Source organism: Corvus kubaryi, unplaced genomic scaffold (genome assembly GCF_017639235.1).
Source record: "Corvus kubaryi isolate FWS band 111438036 unplaced genomic scaffold, C.kubaryi_AGA036_p1.0 66, whole genome shotgun sequence".
In the NCBI taxonomy this organism is placed as follows: Eukaryota; Metazoa; Chordata; class Aves; order Passeriformes; family Corvidae; genus Corvus; species Corvus kubaryi.
This window is the reverse complement of record NW_024582054.1, coordinates 1180735-1201560: the sequence shown is the minus strand read 5'-3', so window position 1 is coordinate 1201560 and position 20826 is coordinate 1180735. Positions and strand designations below refer to the sequence as shown.

The 20826-nt window shown below is 38.6% G+C and overlaps 1 protein-coding gene across 8 annotated transcripts; it reads left to right on the top strand.

Annotated features, from left to right (window-relative positions):
• The first annotated feature begins 6004 nt into the window (after positions 1-6004).
• On the top strand, positions 6005-20365 carry PTGR2 (prostaglandin reductase 2). 8 transcript variants are annotated; one of them, XM_042048359.1, is made up of 12 exons: positions 6130-7958; positions 10646-10736; positions 11017-11085; positions 12270-12388; positions 12696-12773; positions 13413-13604; positions 14531-14701; positions 16138-16347; positions 16762-16883; positions 18137-18224; positions 18953-18992; positions 20153-20365. In XM_042048359.1, exons 3-12 carry the CDS (start codon positions 11049-11051, stop codon positions 20215-20217), a joined length of 1122 nt encoding a protein of 373 aa, XP_041904293.1. In that variant the 5' UTR covers positions 6130-7958; positions 10646-10736; positions 11017-11048; the 3' UTR covers positions 20218-20365. The 8 variants fall into 8 exon arrangements, 7 of the variants coding, with proteins under 7 accessions (XP_041904298.1, XP_041904291.1, XP_041904295.1 ...); XM_042048357.1 differs by lacking the exons at positions 6130-7958; positions 10646-10736 and adding an exon at positions 6009-6049; XM_042048358.1 differs by lacking the exon at positions 10646-10736.
• The last annotated feature ends 461 nt before the right edge of the window (positions 20366-20826 follow it).

Genomic DNA, 20826 nt, shown 5'->3' with positions numbered 1-20826 from the left:
GAGTAAGTAATTTGAGCTTTTGTGACCACGTTTCTTCCTTCGCCACTTTTTTCAGGATGGTCTAGTATCCTGGAATCTCACATAATGCAGCTTAGTTTGCAACAATCTCAGTTCTTTATAAATGAAAAATTTAGTTCCCTTTTCAAGAAATGTTGCAAATTTCCATGCACGTAAGTTATGAAACCAATAAAAATAAGGGATAACTTGAATTTAATAACTTTTTTTCAAATCTTGCAGTACATTTTAGACAAACTGGGAAAGCCAGCAGTAAGAAGAAATGCTTTCAAGGTTATCACAATTCTTCATGTAAAAACCCTTCAATCTTTCCTGTTTTGAATTACAATTTTGCCCTACAAAGCATATACAACAACTACAGTCTGTAACAATGATTTTTTAACTTTTCTGTGGTGATGCTTTATACTACATTGGGAAAATTCAAGGTCTTTTTGTCATGAAACAGACATATCTGAAGCTTAGAGTATGACAGAAAAACCACAGTTACATTAATACTTCACTGGTTGCAGATTTTGGAAAGAGTACTAATAGAACCTTTTCTTTTTTTTTTATGTGTAACTGGGAGATATCATTAAATGGAAATGGCACACAAGGCAAAAAAGAAAGAAACCTCCTACACAGACGTAGGATGCTTATCTAGCAGTGTGGTTCTAAAATAGAAGTTCTTTATTTCCCCAAGTGTTCTGCAGTAAAAAATGAAAGATGTGATCCTGACATGATACTGCACAGCAGCAAGAGCATTTTCATCTATAATATGCTCAGGTCATTTATAAACATTAAATAAGTAGTTATACCAAAATGGATTTAAGAAACTGTCACTAACAAAACAAAGACAACAGGAAGATCATTCTCTGCAACAAGTATTTCAGTATTTTGTTTCCTCTCTTAAGGATGAAGAAAAGGCACAGACCGATAAGGAACCAAAATCATGAATAAAAGTTTATGATGATCAAACAGTAATAATTAGTATCAGATTAAACTGATAACATGTTTTGATCACTTTTTATGGTATTAGAAGGTTTTATAAAATACCAAATGGTTAAAGATCAGGCCCAACATTTATGGGAAAACTTTTGAGCTTGTGTTTTCCTTCCAGAAATCACATATCAAGGTGTGTTATTGTCATATTATATTTTTTTAATTTACAAAAAAAGTTTTTTACCTTAAAATGAATGTGATTCTCCAAGATGTGTCCTACAGATAGTCTTCTGTGTAAATCTATAACAAAACCAGTAGTTTTGACTAGCAAAGTATGTTTATAGAGCAAAGCTTCCTTACAATCACAAAAATTGTTAACAACAGAGCAAATCCAAATCCTACCTATGTCCTTTGGACTGTCAGAACCCAGATGAAGGTTTTGAAATTATGACAAAGAGAGATGGGTCAAGACACTACCAAGCATGAAACATCAGAAAAACAAGTTACCATTAAAACTAGCAATTGTTTCTTATCTGTATACTTACCTGTACAGACAAAGCCCACTTTGTGATTTGGCAGTAATTAGCATCAGAAGACATTAGTCTCATATGACGGCTTAGTGTCACCTGCAAAACTTTCCCACAAATATCCCTGCCCCAAGCTAGTGCTCAGTCCATAAGGGATACATTGTGGGGTTTGTTTCTTTTTACAAAAGAGGACCTGCATGAATAAAAATTGCAAAAGCAGAATCAACTCAGAAGTGGATGGCATAGCTTGAGTTGGATGACAACTTGCTTTCCACAGCTATCTACCCTTTCTAACGTCTTCAGCCAACAGGGAGCTGAGCTGCTCACAAATCACCTTTAAATTGGCTCCACAGCATGGAATGTCACTCTGACATGAGGTCAGCTGAATAGCTCAGTTCAACCTCAGCAGCTGTCTCAAGCTAAAATTTTTCTATCGTATATTACATTGCTTTTGCTGATTCAAAGAGTCACTGCCAACAGCTGTAATGACCTAAGGTGTTACTGTCCTCTGCTGAAGCTACTGCATCCACAGCTTAGCTGCCAGAACAAATCATCTGCAAACTCCTAAAATATTTCATGCAAACGTACGTGGATTAGCTCAAATTACACTCAACAGCACTTCATGCTGTTGGTTGACATTGCATTGTATGAACAAGGGAGGTTTCTCATTGTCTGGCCTCCCAGCTCAGCAACAAGTGCAAGAAACTTAACTGAAGACTAGTAAACGAATACTTTAGAAAACCAGAAGCATCAAATATACCAGAGATGACTTTGCAATCATTTTTCTTGCTGCAGCCTGAAACAGTGCTTTAGAATTTGTAGGATAAGCAAACCCAAGAGGGTTTTGTTACCCAAGAACACAGGGTTCACCAAGTTCTTCCACAAGGGCTCTTTATCAGCAGGTATTCTCAAGATACCTCACTTCTCTGAAGAATAGATTAAAAATGTTTCTCTAACTTTCTGTACCCTTAGAAAAATGCTTCCCCACAGCAGATGACACGTTACTTTCCTATCATATGAGAGACATTCTACATCAAAAATAAAGATTTAAATTGTGCTGGATTTGAGTAATCTAACTGAGCATTTCTCTTCACAGATTCCATGAAGGATGTTTCTTGAGAGACCTCATAGACCACTTTGCTCCCTACACATTCAGGCTAAAGAGTCTGCCGTCACTTCGAGCTCATGCATACCCAGGGAGTTTTTATCGCCAAAACACACCTGCACTTCACTTACACAAGCAACATCTGTATTATTCATCTAGACAGATTTAAAGACTACTCATGATAGTGACATTAATTAAAAATAATAAAGAAAAGGCACATATCTGCCAAGAGTGAGCTACCCATGAATGTGGCAATGTGTAAAAGGTGAATTATTATGGCATACACTCATAAATATGACCCATGACCCCAGAAAATCTTTGAATTTGGATTACTTTGTACTATAAAAACATCTTAGCTTCACAGTGTAGGCAGAATATGTAAGTTTGTTGCTTCTATATTAAGAGCAGGTAAACAGGAACAATAAGGTAATTTGAAGTCAGTTAGTCAGTTAATTTTAGAGGAAGGGGAAAAAAAAGAAAGTCTCCAGACTTTGATTTTTGAGTTTTATTTTAACTATTGTTTTTGGCTTCTCTGAAATTGATGGCAATATGATTTTAACCACTCTTGACATGACAGCTGTTTCGCTTTTACACGTTGTCCAAGCTTACACATGATTTTGGGAGCTAATGACTTTTTATCCACAAGCCTCTTTTTTGCTCCCTCTTTGTTTTAAGAGGATCAAATGGGAATTTTTTATCCCACCATGTGGTCAAGAAATGTTTTTGCTTTCTCAAATTTGCCTGAAGTTGGTCAGAGGATACCTTGAATATCTGTTCAGTGAAGTAAGGCTCCACAGAGTGACATTCCCTATTTGGGTAGGCAGCAATGGTTTGTTGTCCATGACCACAACCATCTTCCAGCTCAAACACATCCTCCATTTCATCTCTGCCCCATCTCTGATTGACTTTAAAATGATGACATGGATGTTGATTTAGACTTGTCTGTAAGTGGTAGCATAATATCTGTTCTGTAACAATTATTCCACAATGGCCTGCTTGTGTAGACAGTTTTATTTCACATGTGGGGTGACTTTGCAGTTCAGTGTGAGGTGAATCAAGGTAAACCACAAAAAAGCATTTTTAGAGTAGTAAAAGTATCCACAAGGCAAGTCAGTGCAGAATAGCTACTGCACTTTAAATTCACACCTGAGTTTATTTTACAACAGCTTCACTTAAAAAATACTTAACATAGGAGACAAGGCAGGGTGGGGGGGTGTGCATGACCGTAGAGGTTAAACAGCAAAATACAGATGATTGCTGCAACTATCTCCCAGGATAACCTTGTTTGCAGAGGAAACACAATCACCCTGCACCAGGCAAGAGAAAGTGGGGCTGTACAGAGATTCTGAAATACTATTTAATGTGTTTGGGTTAAGGGTCTGGGAGGTTTTTTGTAACTTTATCAAACACCAGAAGTTGTATTGTCATTATATTATATAATACAGGGGTAAAAAATATGTGTACACTTGCCAAAATACAACATATGTTTTCTCTTTCCCTACTTCTCTTTCAATTATTACTAGTCATTGAGATACACAACTTCTAAATTAACAGGAAGCTCTCCAGTAATACATTTCATCATATTTTCCTATTTGCTCATGTAGTGACCTGTGACATTGTTTTCTGAAATAGTTGTTTTTGTAATTGTGCTGCTCTTTTCTTGCACAAGTAGGAGGCGAGTCAGTGCTCATTCATTTGAACGCAGGCCTCCTACACACAAGATGTGCCCATTTGAAACTGTCAAGATGATTTCAACCCTCAAGACTTGCTTTCAGTGCATTACACTTGCAATAAGTGCACCTGTCATGAGATCAGCTGATACAAGTTGGGGAAAAAAAAACATACAAAGTATAAATCCCATTATTAACATACTTCGTTTTTCCCCCTCTAGACCATTCTGGTTCCAATGATGTTATTTCAAATAATGTGAACTGCAAAGTTTTGTATATTATGGTGGCACAAATATAAGTCATTCACTTAAACCTATATTACAGTGCTATGTGTCAAGCTACAATAGAAAGCCTTTGCCTGCCTTTATGTGAGAGACAGAGTACAAAGTCATCAGAATCATTACTCTAGAAGAGTTTTTCCAGGCTGAAGCAGTCATTTCAAGCTCCACAGTAGCTGTCACCAACTCAGTGGCCACTTCACAGACCTGTTTGTCCTTACAGCACAGTGAGTCACTACAACACAGGGTGAGTACACAGAGTAATCCTGTCAGGCAGTACCAAGACCTGAGCCTCATCCCAGGAAAGCTCTGGCTCTTGCTACATGTTTTTTAAGGAAAGAAACACCTTCATCTGTATTCAAGCACAGAAACAACATATATATAGTAAATACATTATATTGCACACAACAGCAACTTTACTGGAATTTTAGGAATGGCTATAAAATAGCCCTATATTGCAGCAATGAACAAAATCTCGTCCACTGGAACAAGCGAGGAGCAAATGTCTCCCAGTGTTACACAAAGAAACTGTGCCCTCATAAACTGTAAATGCCTTCTGTCAGTGCCTCAGTTTAATAAGGCCAAGTGCTGAATCCTGCACTTGGGTTACAGCGACTCCATGCAGCACTACAGGCCTGGGGAAGAGCAGCTGGAAAGCTGCCTGGAGGAAAAGGACCTGGGGATGCTGGTTGATAGCAAAACGAACATCAGCCAATGTATCCCCGGGTGGCCAGGGAGGCCAATGGCATCCTGGCCTGTGTCAGCAATAGCGTGGACAGCAGGAGCAGGGCAGTGATTGTCCCCCCGTACTCAGCCCTCCTGAGGCCACACCTTGAGTGCTGTGCCCGGTTTTGGGCCCATCGCAACGAAAAAAACATTGAGGTGCTGGAGTAGATCTAGAGAAGGGCAATGTAGGTGGTGAAGGGTCTGGAGCACAAATGTGATGAGTAGCTGAGGGAGCTGGGGGTGTTTATCCTGGAGAAAAGAAGACTTGGGGGCAGGGGGTAACCTTATTGCTCTCTACAATTGCCTGGAAGGAGGTTGTAGCCAGGTGAGGTTTGGTCTCTTCTCCCAGGCAGCCAGCAATAGGACAAGAGGAAATGGCCTCAAGCTGTGCCAGCGGAGGTTCAGGTTGGACATTATGAATAATTTCTTCACTGAGCGAGTTATTAAGCATTAACCGGAATCCAGCTGCCTAGGGAAGGTGTGGAGTTGCCATTCCCTGGAGGTGTTCAAGAAACCGTATGCGGCACTTAGTGCCATGTCTAGTTGACAACGTGGTGTTCAGTGAAAGGTTGGCTCGATGCTCTTGGAGGCCTTTTCCAACCGTAATTCCAACTCTGTGTGATTATACGATTCAGGGACTGCTCCGCCATCGCCCCACCCGCGCTTCGCCTCAGGCCACCGCGGCCGGGCTCGGGGCATCGCCGCTTTAAGGACGGGTCTCCCCAGCGTTTCCCTGTTTAAGGTCCGCGCGCGTGCGCGCGGGGCCGGGGCGGGGTTGAGTGTTCTCTGGGGAGTGCGGGGCCGGCTCAGGTGAGCGGGGGCTTCGCGGTCTGAGGGGACGCAGCGGTGCCGGGGGGCAGCCGGGGCTCGGCCTGGGCCGGGGGGTGCTTGGTAGAGCCGGTACTCTCCTTCCCAGGAGTCGTATCCTCAGGGATTAGCGCTTCCTCGCTGCAGGGCAGGCGGAGGCACAGGTGCGGAAGGGGTTGGAAGAGGCTGTTGCCATTGCCCGATCCCTGGAACGGGAGCTCGAATTGAGCTTTACTGAGCCCCCGGTCGAAACGCGTCGCGGGGCGGTGGAGGCATCCCGGAGGAGAGGAGCGGAGCCCACTGCAGCCCCGGACTAGCCTGTAGGACTGAACGCCCTGCGCTGCCTCTGCCTCTCTGGGGTTCTCTCTCCTGGGCTGTTCTGTCTGCGGCTTCCGAAACTGCTAACGACCCGTCTGCAAGGCTCTCCCCAGAGGCTCTTCCACCTTTGGCAGCACTGCTTTCTAACTTGGTCTTTGGGCATACCTGGGAAAGTGGGTAGTCAGTAGGCTCTCTGAGATGGGTCTCACGTGGGAGCCTGCAAACTGCATCATAGGCTTCTCGAAAACCCCATCGGGTGATGCTCCTGCCCTCCTGGGAGCAATCTGTACTCCTTATGTGAAATTATGCTAAGAAGAAGTAGTCCTTAAAATACAAATACGGTATTTTAAACAATTTCCATCAATGTAACTATTTATTAAAAAAAGATAAAAAGTCCAAGATGTGGTACTTGAAAGTTTTTAGATAATTTTTTGGCACCTAAATCTGAGAAAGTAACATTTATACAGTTCTATTGTATGTAGATACGAATGTGTTTACCAACTGGAACTTTTGCTCCATAGGTCAGGAAAATCTGATAAAAAGCTGAAAGATACTAGGCTTCTTAGGAATATAAAGAAGGAGATGGCTGGATCAAGATCCTACAACTATTGTCACTGTCTTTTTCATCTGCTTCTGCTTTGGAGGAAAGACTGAAGCCTTCCTTCAACTCTTATAGTGTGTCAGAAAATCCACATGAAGAAAATGCTATGGGAGGAACTTCTCATCAGAGAATTCAGTGATGAGACATGGAACATTAGGAAATCTAAATTTATTGGTTCCGTTCATGAAAGTGCTTAGCTTTTTATGGCATGTGTTTTTCTCCATTCATGACAGTCAATATTGATTCTGGCTTGCCATTAACTAATATTAATCAAATGTAGAGCTCCTTAGTGGAGCTGGTGGAAACTTTGGTGCTTAATCCCTTACATTTGCTTTTCCATTTCCATCACCTTGCCAGTTACAGTTGTTTCTTCTTTCTTTTTTTCACCAGTTATTCCCATCTCAGTTTGCTTGTTTGTCTTATTCATTGTTCCCAGTTTCTTCAGTTCTCTTTCCCCATTTTGTTTCACTCTCCCCTGCTTTACTGGCCATTAAGTTGCTATTCTTGCCATGTTTCTCTGTTCTTACTGATTCCTAGTCCCAGTTCTTCCCGTCTTTCTTTCCTGCATGTTCCCCGTTCAGAGTCAGTCTTGAAGTTTCTTTCCTTGAGTTTCCTTTGAGGATCCTTGCTCCAGCCATTTTGACATCACAGTTTCAGAAGGCTCCCAAATCTTGTTCTCTGTTTAGATTGCCTACTTCTTCCTCCTTGCTGCCTGGGCCTGATACAGTACTACCTGCTGTTCCTTTTTTTTTTTTAACTAGACTGCATCTGGCATGGGCTTTAATGACTTGGAAGCAGGTGACTCATTTTGGCAAGAGTGTATGCAACTGAAAACTGCCTTACGGGCAGTCTCAGAAACAAGAAGTTCTGGGAACCAAGCCCAGGGCAAACAAACTGAAGCATTTTAGCACTGAGGAATTTATTTAACGTTTTTAAAAGGAGTTGTCATGTGTCTCTGAAAAAATGGGGGAAGAAAGGCAAGGGGAGAAAGAGGTAAGAGTAAAACTGGGCTAAAACATACTTGAGACTCCCTAAGATGCTGCTGTTGTGCTGCCTAATCCTCCTGATGTACTCATAGGGTAGATAAGGTGATTGGCATAGAACAATGATGTTAAAACTTGGAATTTTTACTCTATTTGATTTAAAGAGTAAAACCAACTCAGATTATTTTTGTTTGGAAAAGCTAAAAAGTAACAATATGTGTTGCTTTGTGTTGTTTTTAAAAAAAAATAGTCCAAAACATCCTGCACACTGGCTCTATGCACGTATTGAAAGGAATTGCTTATATGATACAAATCCCCTTTCTTTCACTTAAAAAAAAAAAAATCGGTTCTCTTTTCCCAAAAGCTTTCCTCACTTTACAGTGCTAAAATATGGTGCCTCTACTTACTTCCTTTAGTCAGTTCTGTTTGTTTGTAATGTGAGGAAAGTTTGATTCTTAGTGTTGGTATGGTGTTACTGTGACCCCATTTGCTTGTGTAATGGTGTTGCTGACTTCCACTGTAGGTGCAGTCCTATTTAGAAATAAATGTCCATCTGCAGTGTTGTATTTGTTGTCGCAGCTGTCATAGAATGAGTGACAATTCAGTTGCCAGTTTCACTTTTTGTCCACCCACTGACAGTATTTGGAAGATCTTCAAACTGAATCAGTACACAGGCTCCTCAAACAAAAGCTGTGAAAGCAAACTGGGAAATAAACAGTGGTTTTGTTCCTTCAAAATGTCAGGCATTCAAAGAAGTAGTCTAAACTTACACTGGATAATTTTTCTACTCACATCTTTCTATGCTGCTCTGTGTTGCTTTGTCTTCCTTTTAGTATGTTAATAACTTTGATTTTTTTTTTCTTTATAAAACTGGGGTTTTTTTCCTCTGTACAATCATAGAAAGCAGATATTTCAGGAGTATATTAGTCACAATAAAAATTATCTTCATCCTCTCTTGTTCAGATTGGGTTTTTGTGTTTGCATAATACACATATTTAGTTTCAGGCTAACAAAAATTGAGTCAGCAGTTTTGACTGTACAGCAATTCTGCCTGCTCTGTGTTGTTTGTAAACAGAGGATCAAACCCTCAGCCATGGATATGGATAGTACATATTGAGGAGTGATTTGCCCAGATTTCATGTGAGCTGCCAGATGCTGTTGGTTTATATTCACTGCATTCTTAACTCATTATTTCTGCACAGAGCAGTTTGATTCGTGGTTATAAATTTCGACCAAGTTGTGAGTGTGTGCAAATCATTTACTAGAGTAGGCTTGTCCTTTTAAACTGCACTGGACACATCTGACAGTTTATAAAATGCTCATTGTATTAGCAGAAATTCTCAGATGCTAAAACAATTGCTCTGGGGATAACAACTGTACTACTTGGATGTAATTTTATTGGGCAGATGTTATCAGGAAGAATTTGGAGTTTTGTTCTGAAAAATATTCTGTAAAACAAATACAGAGTGATGTGCCCATGATCACACAGGAAGTCTATAGCTGAGTACGGTGTTGAACCTAACATCTGCCAAAGTTTATTTTAGGCTATCCTTCCTGTTAGGATTTTACATTATTTATGTTCTAGAGATCGTATCAGCTGTGTGGGTATAAAGATGGATTCTTGTTTTGATTTTTAATTGTAAAGTCCTTAATTTTCAATGCTCATTTTTGTTTATAAACAGTAACTAGTAATTTCATCGAAGTGTGGGGTTTTTTTTTCCTTTTTCCAGTTTTAGACTGTTGTTCTACATTGTTTTGTCCAAAGAACTCTACAGGTCACTTATTTTTCAATTATGTGATGCTGTAAAGACACATTTGAGATTCATTCCTTGTAGCTTATCTTGTAGCATCCTTAGGTGTTGAAATACTGGAAAGAAAATAACTTTTGAATAACGTTTTGCAAGTAAGTAGCTTCTCAAGTGCAAACATAATAAAATGTTAAACCTTGATGTGTTTCTTTAACAAGAGACTTGTGTTTTGAATCAGCTGTGTGTCTTAGAGGGGAGGGATGGCAAGGGATGTGCACCTTTTCTCCTAATAACTTTTAAATTATGTTTTTCAGCATTCCAGGCTATAGTTCTTGATGGTTTGTGAGTGCTGTTACGTAAGCACTGTAGCAGTACAGACAAGGTTCTGTATTTTGCAGTGTTCAAAGAATAAAGATGTTGGATAAGTGGTGATGATGTACTCTTTCTAGGCTCATCTTTTAGATTTGCTCCAATTTGCTGTTCTTGTCAAAGCTGTTTCTTATGGCAAAGATGTCAGCTATCATGTTTCATTCCTTAATGTCCTTTGTTCATGTGGAGGTTGGTTATTTATGGCTGTCAGCTGAAAACAGTAGTAACATCTTTATTTTGTATTAGATCTGAAAGCATGTAAGATCATGGGGCTTTTTTATCAGGTTAACTTCCTCTTAATAAGTTTGAGTCTCACAGGTGCAAAATCACAGTTTTACAATCCTCTTTTAAAATGTTGAAATTCAATGAGAAATTTTTATGTAGAAGAGATTAAGTGGTGATCTCATTCTTTCTCATCTCTAATAGAGAGGCTAATGGAAAGAATTGCTTTTTCTTACCAAACATCTTACACAGCAATGTCTTTTTTCATGTACCTGCACACTGCTATTCTGGTGTGCCTGGCTGCCTTTTATTGAGTGGCACCTGACTTTGTGTGGATAATTGCCTCTGTGTCTTTTAGGTGGGAACAGGGTGTTCTCAGCGCAGGAAAGCAAATCAAACACGTCTCCCGCTGCCTGGTAGCGGATGGTGATGGTCTTAGAGGGAGCATGGTACATTACAATTTTCCATCTTTCCAGTAGGTGCAGCTGTGACATTGTATAAAATCAGGGCTTCAATAAGATAAACAGGGAAACTCCTTGTTCACACATTTGTTTATTTTATGCTTGAGGTTGGTTTATATGATCCTTTATATCTTCCTTGGGCATGGACACTGAAGTTGGTGAGGTCCGTATTCCATCCCCAGTTTCCAGATTACTGAGTACTTTGCCCCATATTCTTTTTTCAAGAACATTTATGTTTCGGGCCTTCAAACAACATTTTCTTTTGTAGAAATCCAGTGTGAAATTGCTGCAAAAGCAGAGATGATTATACAAAGAGTAGTGCTGAATTCACGGCCTGGTATGTATTTCTCTCCACTAAAGAAACAAGGTGTTTGTTCTGATTGCCTAATGCTCCAAAATGCTGAGGGTAGAAACAGAAACTAACTTGAGATACTGACTTTTATGTATCTTAATATTGCATGCAGCAATAAAGTTTATTTAAAGTGCATTTATTTATATATATATATGTATTCATTTCCATTAACATAAATACATTTATATTAAATTTGTTTACGTTTATTAATATAAGTAAACTTTATTATTATAAATACCTTTCTATTATTAAATAACATATATTCAAACTGCATTTGTTTAGTCTGTATATACAGATTTCTAAACTGTTGGGTGAGAAAAAAGGATTAACACATAATATATGAGAAAACTCTAGGGGATGAAAGTGAAGAAAGATTATTGAACATGACTTTTTAGTTCTCACATTTATTCTTTTTGCATTATAAGAGATGTCTACAATATTTTGTTACTATTAATTTTTGTTTCTTTGTAGTAAATATTGAATCTTTTATTCCTCTCATGTTTCAAAGGGTTTGTTTTTTAAATTTACGCTGTTGAGCTTTTGTTTACTTTCTTGCTTACACATTTGCCTTGTTATGGATATCAGCACAGTATTTTGAGTAGTGAGTTCATAAATCTTCTGGTATAGAAGACTTTAAGTTTTGGAGGAAGTATTGTATGCTGCTTAATGCTAAAACAGTTTTAAGAGTTAAGAACTATTGTGTGACCTGCAATTAAGTCTTTCAAATGTTACAGCAGGAGCCTGCTGTAGTTGTGCAGTCACTCTGCAGTTAAAATATGCAAGGCTGTCTGGCTGTCTCAGTGTTAGTGGTTCCAGTTGTCTGATTGATCTGCTGCATGTGGTACCAACCTGAGGATGAAGCCTCCAGTTCTGGGGTTCTTACCACAGTTTTATGGGTCTTTTTGGGAAGCTTTAATGTTAGGAAGTCTCTGTGAAGGGATGCCCTTGCAGCAGGTGCATGTGCAGTGGCTCTGGTCTGTATTCCCTCAGTCTCACTTGAGTCAGAAGAGGCAGAAAAGTGAGAGTAGTTGGTTGGTAGTTTTATACCTGAGTAAACATATAACCTAATTTATTCTAAAAAGGACTACCTTAAAAAAAGGCCTTCCCTCCCTGATTAAGGGAAGCTCTATATTGATTCATTTATTTGTTTAATTTTAAAATAACTCTAGGTAAGAATGGAGTGCCAGTGGCTGAAAACTTCCGACTGGAGCAAAGTACAATAGCAGATACAGTCCAAGCAGGACAAGTGCGTGTTAAAACTCTCTACCTCTCAGTGGACCCCTACATGGTAGGTGCTGAACTTAGAGCTAAGCCAGAATTTGTTTTTTAAAGTACCTTCAATTCTGCACCTGTCATGATGTTTAACACCAAAGCTACCAATTACAGAACAAATATGTCTATTATAACTTAGTAATTGTATTCATTCTGATGGAGTTATACTGGGAAAGAATTTGGCATTAATATGCCTGGGATATATGTAGGAATATGACTTTATAGGACCAGGAAAAGACCATGAGCTCTGGTCTGCCATTACAGATTTGTTTGTATCAGCTTTTTCTGAACTTGGCCTTTTTTATATTTTTTTTTTCCCCCAGTCATGCACAATTACAGAAATCATGTGGTTGGAAGAATTGTGGGTTGAAATGGAAGTGAAAGTAGAAGAACCAGACAGAGTCTGTAAAAGTTTGTTATAAAGAGAATTCCAATCATTTATTCCCTCCATAGATGGTGATAGCAGAAAAGAAACAGTCTACATTTCAGGAAAGTACATTTAGTTTGGTAATTAAGGAAAAGCTTAAGAATCCTGAAATACTAGCTGTAGCTACAGGAGAAGCTGCAAAGAAAATACATCACATTTCAAGATGTTTCATTAAACAGATGTCTGTCAGGGATGGTCTGCATATATTTGACTGCTCTTCAGTGCACAGGCATGGACTAAATGACTTTTGGGTGGTTTTTTTATCCTGCATTTCTAGGATTCCTTCAGTTAAGGAATGGCATTTGTAGGATTCTCATCAGACCCAAGCTTGCCATTATCAATTGCACTGGTGCCTTTGAGCCAACTTCTGTAGAATGTGTTGGCTTTGGTAACAGTGCTGGAGGAGATCAGGATGGTCCATTCTCCTTCTGTACTGAGCAAACAAGGGGAAAGAAGGATCTAAGAAAAGATTATGAACACTTGGGGCTTATTCAGAGATTTTTGAGTAGCCCTTTGTGTTTGCAGTTTTAAACACATCTCATCCCTCACTCAATTTGAATTGATAAACAAGTGGTGTTCCACCAGAGCCTTTCAATAAAGCCTTGTTTTTCAGCGCTGCCGAATGAACGAGGACACGGGCTCAGATTACCTGCAGCCCTGGCAGCTGTCTGAAGTTGCTGATGGTGGGGGCATCGGGGTTGTGGAGGAGAGCAAGCACGATAACCTTGCTAAAGGAGACTTTGTAACTTCCTTCACTTGGCCCTGGCAGACAGTGGCAATTCTGGATGGAAGCTTGCTACAAAAGGTAATACAAATGCAAATCCCAGGTTGTGACTGTTTTTTCCCCGAAACCTTTTTTTCCCCACTAAATAGCTTGTTCCACAACTTGTAAATAGCAGCTAATGACAATATTTTTAGTGAAAAACAAGCATACCTATTGAAACAATCAGTTCTCAAAAAGCAGAGCAACCCATAGGTGCCAAAATTTGTATCAATTTTTTTTTCCGTAACAAAAATGTAAATGCTTTTGCTGGTTAACAGACAGGCCAGTATTATTTAAATTGTTGCTTTTATCAATAAATTGCCCTGAAGCTGCTTCAGTTAGTTAATTCTCTTAATTATTTTAATTCTAATAGAACTCCTTCTTCATGAGAGTGTAATTGTAAGATATAAAAGGTTTTAGGTATATTTATTTTACTAACTTATGTTAGTAAAAGCTTCTATGTGAGGTTTTACATCCACATAAGAAAGGGTATTCAATATTAAGTTGAAAGTGGAGAGGTTTCAGTGCATTGGGGATACGATGTTGATTGTTCTCTTGTAACAGAAATTTACTGTAGTTTGAGAATTTATGCTTCCCAATAAACTCCTTCCTTTAGGACTCTCTGCCACTAATCTGCAATCACTATATTTGGTAAAATAATGCATTTATATCCTTTATGCTAGCATAGGAATAGTTCACCATTGCTGGAAACTTCTTATCTCCCAACTGCTTTTTAATGCTTCCATAATTTAAGTTTTTGTGAGTTACTTTGTTTGAAAACATTTTCTAAAACCACAGAGACTTAACATTTTTGTACAAACTTGTTATTAGACTGGAGCTAGAGATAGCCCATCCCTACCAATTGTACCTTGCCTGGTAAATATCCTGAATTAGTCTTCTGCCTTCAGGCAATCAAAGAGCAAAACGTTAGAAACAAATGACCTCCACCACGCGTTTCTGTTCCCTAGCTTGTTCCACAACTTGTAAATGGACGCCTTTCCTACTTTCTGGGTGCAGCTGGCATCACGGGACTGACGGCCCTGTTGGGAATCAGGGAGAAAGGACATGTGACTGCAGGTGCAAATCAGACCATGGTGGTGAGTGGAGCAGCCGGTGCCTGTGGCTCTTTGGCCGGCCAGGTAGGTGTAGGCTTAGGACATACTGTGTTACCAAGTTTTGTCTTCTGAAACATGCTGGTTATTAAACATACAGATAAAATCATTGTAAATATGAGCAGGTATAACGCCATGGGAAGGGCTAGTTTCACAGGTTTGGCACACACTCTAACTGTGAAAGACTTTACATATGAAACTCAAGTTTCATGAGGTAGGGAGAGGAGAAAACTGATGGTGGTGATTACTTGTTGCTAGCACAAGTAAAATAGATGGTATATATGCATGTATTTATTATACATTTATATGGTAGCCTACCATTCCAACACTCTATTGACTGGAGACTTTCTTTTTCTTCTCTATTAGAAAATAGTAAAAAAATATGGTAAACCCTTTGTGCTGTGTTCCATGGCATCCTTTGTGTTTTGAGATTTACAGTCCTTTTATCCTCCTCCGCTTTGCGGAACCTGTTTGCAGTGTGTATGTGCTTATCTACAAATATCTCTCTAGATGTATTCATACATATAAACAAGCAAACTTTAGACCTAATAAAGAGAAGCTATGAAGAAACAATGCATGAGCAAATCTATGAAGATTGTATTTAAATAAGTTATTGTCTCATTTTCTATTTGCCTTTTATTAGTTATGTTATGGTACTTGTGATGCCATGAAGATTTTTGCCTTTTCTGTTATACCCCTGTTATACCTTTTAACAACTTCTGTATTCTTAGTGTTACATTCTTGGACTTGTTTGTTCAGCTAGAAGACTAAACATTTTAGAAACTTCGTAGTTAGGGGTTAGTGTGCCAAGAGAGACCAAGGTCCTTGCCAGAACACATTCTGTAAACTAAGATAGAACCGTCCAGGGGAAGGTTCCTTGGGGAGGGGGGCTTATTCAAGCCTCTCATTGGGGAATTTTGGATAGATATGCTAATTAGTAAGACCTATAGTGTTATACCAGATCTTTTGGGGGTGTGCATTGTGGTGTGCATTTCAGTGCATTTGACCTGGACGTGTGCACCTAAGGATCCTTAAAATAAATACCAAGGTAAAATCCCTTTTCCCCTTCTAACCGTGTTTGACTCTTGATTTTAAGACCAGGAAAAGGCATTACTTGGCAGATGGTAGTTTTCTACTATATTTGGTTCTCCAGTACTGGCAGTCATTTGTGACTCTGCAAACATAGTCTCCTGCAGTCAGTGAGTTTCAAAAGATGGCAAATTTTGATTGTACCTGCCCCGTATGTAGTTGTGAGGAGGGAGTGACAAGAGGCAGCTGTGTCACATGAGATGGGAGTTTTTGCTGCCTGGGGTTTAGGGGGATGGGGAATAACTGTAACACCCCTTAAGACTCCCTTTCTTCCACTGGTACTTTTATGCAGATGAATGATCTCTAACTTGTTTTTATTGTTTGGGGGTTTTGGTTGGTTGGTTGGTTTTGGTTTTTTAACTGTGTGCCTGCAGATTGGCCGTCTGGAGGGCTGCTCTAGAGTGGTGGGGATTGCTGGCACAGATGAGAAGTGCTCCATTTTGGTCCAAGAAATGGGGTTTGATGCTGCTATCAATTACAAGAAGGAGGATGTGGCAAAACAGCTACGTGAACTCTGCCCAGGTGGTGTGGATGTTTACTTTGACAATGTTGGTGGAGACATCAGTGATACAGTTATAAGTCAGGTGATTATTCCAGCTGTCAGGTTTATTCTAGTCATTCTCCAATGTCTGTATGCCCGGCTTTCAATTAATTCATACTGGAGTCCAGCCTGTAATACAGCAGAGCAGGCTTTCCACTTCAGTGATTGACTTCAGGTGCTGATCCTGGGGGCCCACAGTAAGATAACAATTTCCTATATTCCTTCTATTTTGTGTCTTTTTAAATTACACTAGGCTGTATAGCATTTATTTTTCCACTATTGCCTTGCATTTATGTATTTGAATGTTGTCATAGATTGAAGTGCATGCAATTCTCCCACTCTTTCATAGGAAATGTGGCTAGTGAAAATTTTGCAGTATCATCTATTGCATCTTTGAAAAATTTAGTTTCTGAGACCAAGGAATGTAATTTTTCTCACTTTGTGCTGTCCCAAACAGATGAATCAGAACAGCCATATCATCCTGTGTGGACAGATTTCTCAGTATAACAAAGATGTGCCTTATCCCCCTCCACTGCCTCCTGACATAGAAAAAATACAGAAAGAAAGGAACATCACAAGGTACATTTCTCCTCCGGAACTTGTGACCAGGTTCTGGGTAGATTATGCACATGATGTTTGGAAGGTAGTCTGTAATCTGCAGTAGCTACTGATAATCAGAAGAGAGTGTTGCCGTGCCTAAAAAGGAAATTTATAATCATGATATCAGTAGATCCTTTCTCTTACATTTGTCTTTATCAGTTAAAAAATGGGAAAGGATGTTGTATGTTGTTGTATCGAATTGTAGATGTCAGTTGTTACATTTTGATTGAGGTTGCTTTATTTAATCCTGGAATCCCTGAAAATTCTTAGTACAAGGGAAGGTGTTGCTATAGTTCTGTTCCTCAGGTATTTTGCAAAGTGCCTTCTCTCAAAATGTTGTCATTCAGGCGGAGAGAAAATCAATTCTTTTTAAAGTAAGGATGCAGCTGATGCAGTGATTTTATTGAAATTACATTTTTAGTATTTGGGGAGTTATGAGATAATGGAACTGTAGGTGTGACAGATATATATGGATAAAACATTTGTATTATGTTCTGACTCTGGGAATTTCTGAATCTCCTCTTAGAATTCAGATGGAGCTAAGGCAGAGATTAGGAGGAGATTCTTAGGAGACTTTTCAGTCGTTGTATTGCAGGACATTTTGGAGACTTGATTTCTGTGCAAATAAATCGATCTCTTCTAATTAAAATCTTTCCTTGTCCCTGTTACTGTTGTCTGCCCTCTTAAAAATGGATAAAAATAGTAAAATACACCATGCTTAGTAGAACACAGTAGAGAATTTAGTCAGCATGTTTCTACAAGTAGCTATCATTTTTGATAATCATTTCAGTTTCTCAATTGCTATAGAAAGTCATGACATCAGGATATGCACAATTGTGGGGAGCCTGAAAATTAAGTTATTCTCATCATCTAGTTCCAGGTCCACTAATTTTTCTCCCTACCAATTAAAAAAAAAAAAAAAAACAACGAACCAAAGGAATTTGCTCACATCTTATGGATATTTGCTTGTTCTGGTGATACTACTTGATTTTTATTACTCTCCTCTTTCTGATAATTGAACAGAATTACCTGTCTAAGACTGATGTTACTGTCAAGCTCCCACTGCAGGAAGCTGTCACAACAAGCTGGCAAAACCCTGAGCTACATTTCGTTGTAATTCATGCTCATAACCTTTCCATTTCAACAAGGTTGTTTCCTGAAAAGATTTGTAAAGATTTTCAAGTACGTTGACCAAGGTTTCTAAACTCAAAGCTCATTCTTTTCTTTCACAGGGAAAGATTCTTAGTGTTGAACTACATGGACAAACAAGAAGCTAGTGTATTACAACTCTGCCAGTGGATCCAAGAGGGTAAACTGAAGGTGAGAACTTTCAGGTTTTATCTATGGCCTTTAGTATTATCTCCTACTACAAGAGGACTAATTTCTTTGTCTCTGGCTCTCTTCTTGTGCCTCAGGAGTGAAGAGACTTTTTAAAAAATGTGTAAGTATAATTGAAAGCTTATTAGATAGCACTGTTTTAAAAGGTACCTGCTGAGGATGGTCTGACTGCAGTATGACAGACTTCTCTGATTACATGCTGCTGATATCTGTATTCTTTATTTCAGCATAGGGTGCAAGTGCTTTTTTACTTAAAGATTCAGACTTTCGAAATATGTTCTTTCAAATACCTGATTAGTTAAATGTCCTGAATGCTTTTGAGGATCTTGTCTGAAATTTTGCTCCAAGCTTTAAAATCACAGTTTATTGCTTTGTGATGGGTATATGCTTAAACGTGCCTTGCCTGTGAGGTCTGTCTGAATTAGTTTTTGTTTCTTCAAGTAATCAGTAAATCTTCCTGGGAAAATACCAAATACTAAATTTTGGCAGGGGCAGAGATCTGACTGAAGAATTAAATCACATGCAAGTTTATCAGAAAATATTCACACCTCTCTTGATGAAAGAACCTGGTCCAAACAGAGTGCTGTCTATTGGAGCGAGAAGTCTTTAGATTTTGGTAGTTTCTATGGCAGTTTCTTACCGTGTTGCTAAGAATTGTGAAATGCTACTTTTGCTTGAGGAAAACTGAAAGGGCTTGTTTGCATTGACAGGTCAGAGAGACCGTGGTAGAAGGCTTAGCAAACATCGGTGGTAAGATCTTCACATCATTTTCTAAGAATAATAACCTGATAAAATACAATGACATTAGAGGTTAACTTCCTTCTTTGTTTCATTTGGCAACTTAGATTTTTCTATTTTATCAAAAATATTGTTTTTATGTTATAATAAAATTTTTTTTTACAAATTGTTAGAATGTTCTGTAAGAAAATTATTGCATATTAAAAAAAAATCATTGAATATAAATTTAGATTGTTGTTGTTGTTTTAGTACTGAGGGGAGTTTATTCTTAGACTGTTACCTTAGCAGCCAGTGATAGTCATCCTGATCCTAGAGGTTTAAAGTGCTGCCTATTTCTTAGAACTTGTGTGTAAGGAAATGCTTTTTTTGAAATCCTTGAACTTATACTTTAAAAAACTAGTATCTAACAGAGGTTGTTATTGGATTTGCTAACAAAAAAAAGTGAAAAGTACACACAAGAAAGGGCAAAGCATATTGCTAAAGAAAGTAAAAACTAATTTTTTTTTAACAGAACAGAATATCCTGTAGCCTGTTCAAAATATCTGTAACAAAGGAAATATAAAAATGAAGGGGGTCTGGTGACATGAGCCATGTGATCCAAGACGTGTTGTAAGAATGGTTCCCTTTCAAGTAAGAGGGAAGAGTATGATTTAGTCTTTAGTCCCACAAGACTGAAAACTAGTAGAACTAAGTGATAACTAAATCTTACAGATTTCAGTTTATTCTAGTCATTGCTAATTTCTCCTTACTGGTATACATATGTATTTTGAAGTAACTTGGTCAAATATCTCAGTCGTATATCATACTTATCATACTTTGTTTACTCAAAGGTATATTCTTTTGCACCAGCTTTTCACACTATTGTACAATATTTATAAACTTTTTCTTGCAAAAGTTTGTGAAACCCACAGCATTTGTGGGCTGTCCAATCATGCCTTGTCTCTCTTTGCTATATGTATGACAGATCATTAGCAGTTTTACAGGCTAGCTTTTTTTAATCCCCTTCTTAATTTAGCACATCATTAAGGATAAATATGTTTAGGTCCAAAGTAGTATCTCTCCTTTTTGGGGAGCTGCTTAATACATTTGCTTCTACCATTTTTGGTTTCTTTTTTAGAAGCTACTTGGCTTGTTTTGCTTGGCACTAACTTATTTCATTATTTCCCTTGAAGCTGCTTTCCAGTCCATGATGAATGGAGGCAATATTGGAAAACAGATCGTCTCAGTTTCGAAGTAAAAGTCGCTGGTTCGAGAAAATAATTGCATTCTGTCTCTAATAGTGGTGAAGTTTTTACTTAATACTAATTTCCATTTCTTAAATAAACCATTAAGTTGTTCTGTATGCAGAGATTTTGGGATGCTAATAAACTAAATTGAACTGGAAACAGGAATGCAATCATTTATGCTCGAAATGAGTGATACGTTCTTGACGTGATTTTGACAGTCACCACCTACAGCACTTGCAAATATTTAATGGGTGTTGTCCCAAGCACAGGCTCATCACCTGGCTGGTGTATGACAGCCCTTCACACACCACGGTGAAGCATTCTTATTTCTTTATTGTATTCTGTGCAAAGGAGGAAATTAGGGGGCAACCCACAAACGTCTGTCTCACCATCATCAAAACATTACACTATTTACACATTTTAGCAAACAAAGGCATCAGCATTCATTGGTTACAGTTGACATAGTTTTTTCATTAATTAGTACTCAGAACCTTATTTGCCAGTTCTATCTCTTGCTTCTCAAGCTAATTATTCCACATGTGCAATACTTCCAGTCCATTTGGGGATCTGTTTTGACTTGGTAGTCAGGGGGTTGGTGGTTGCAGTCTCCCCTGAGAGGA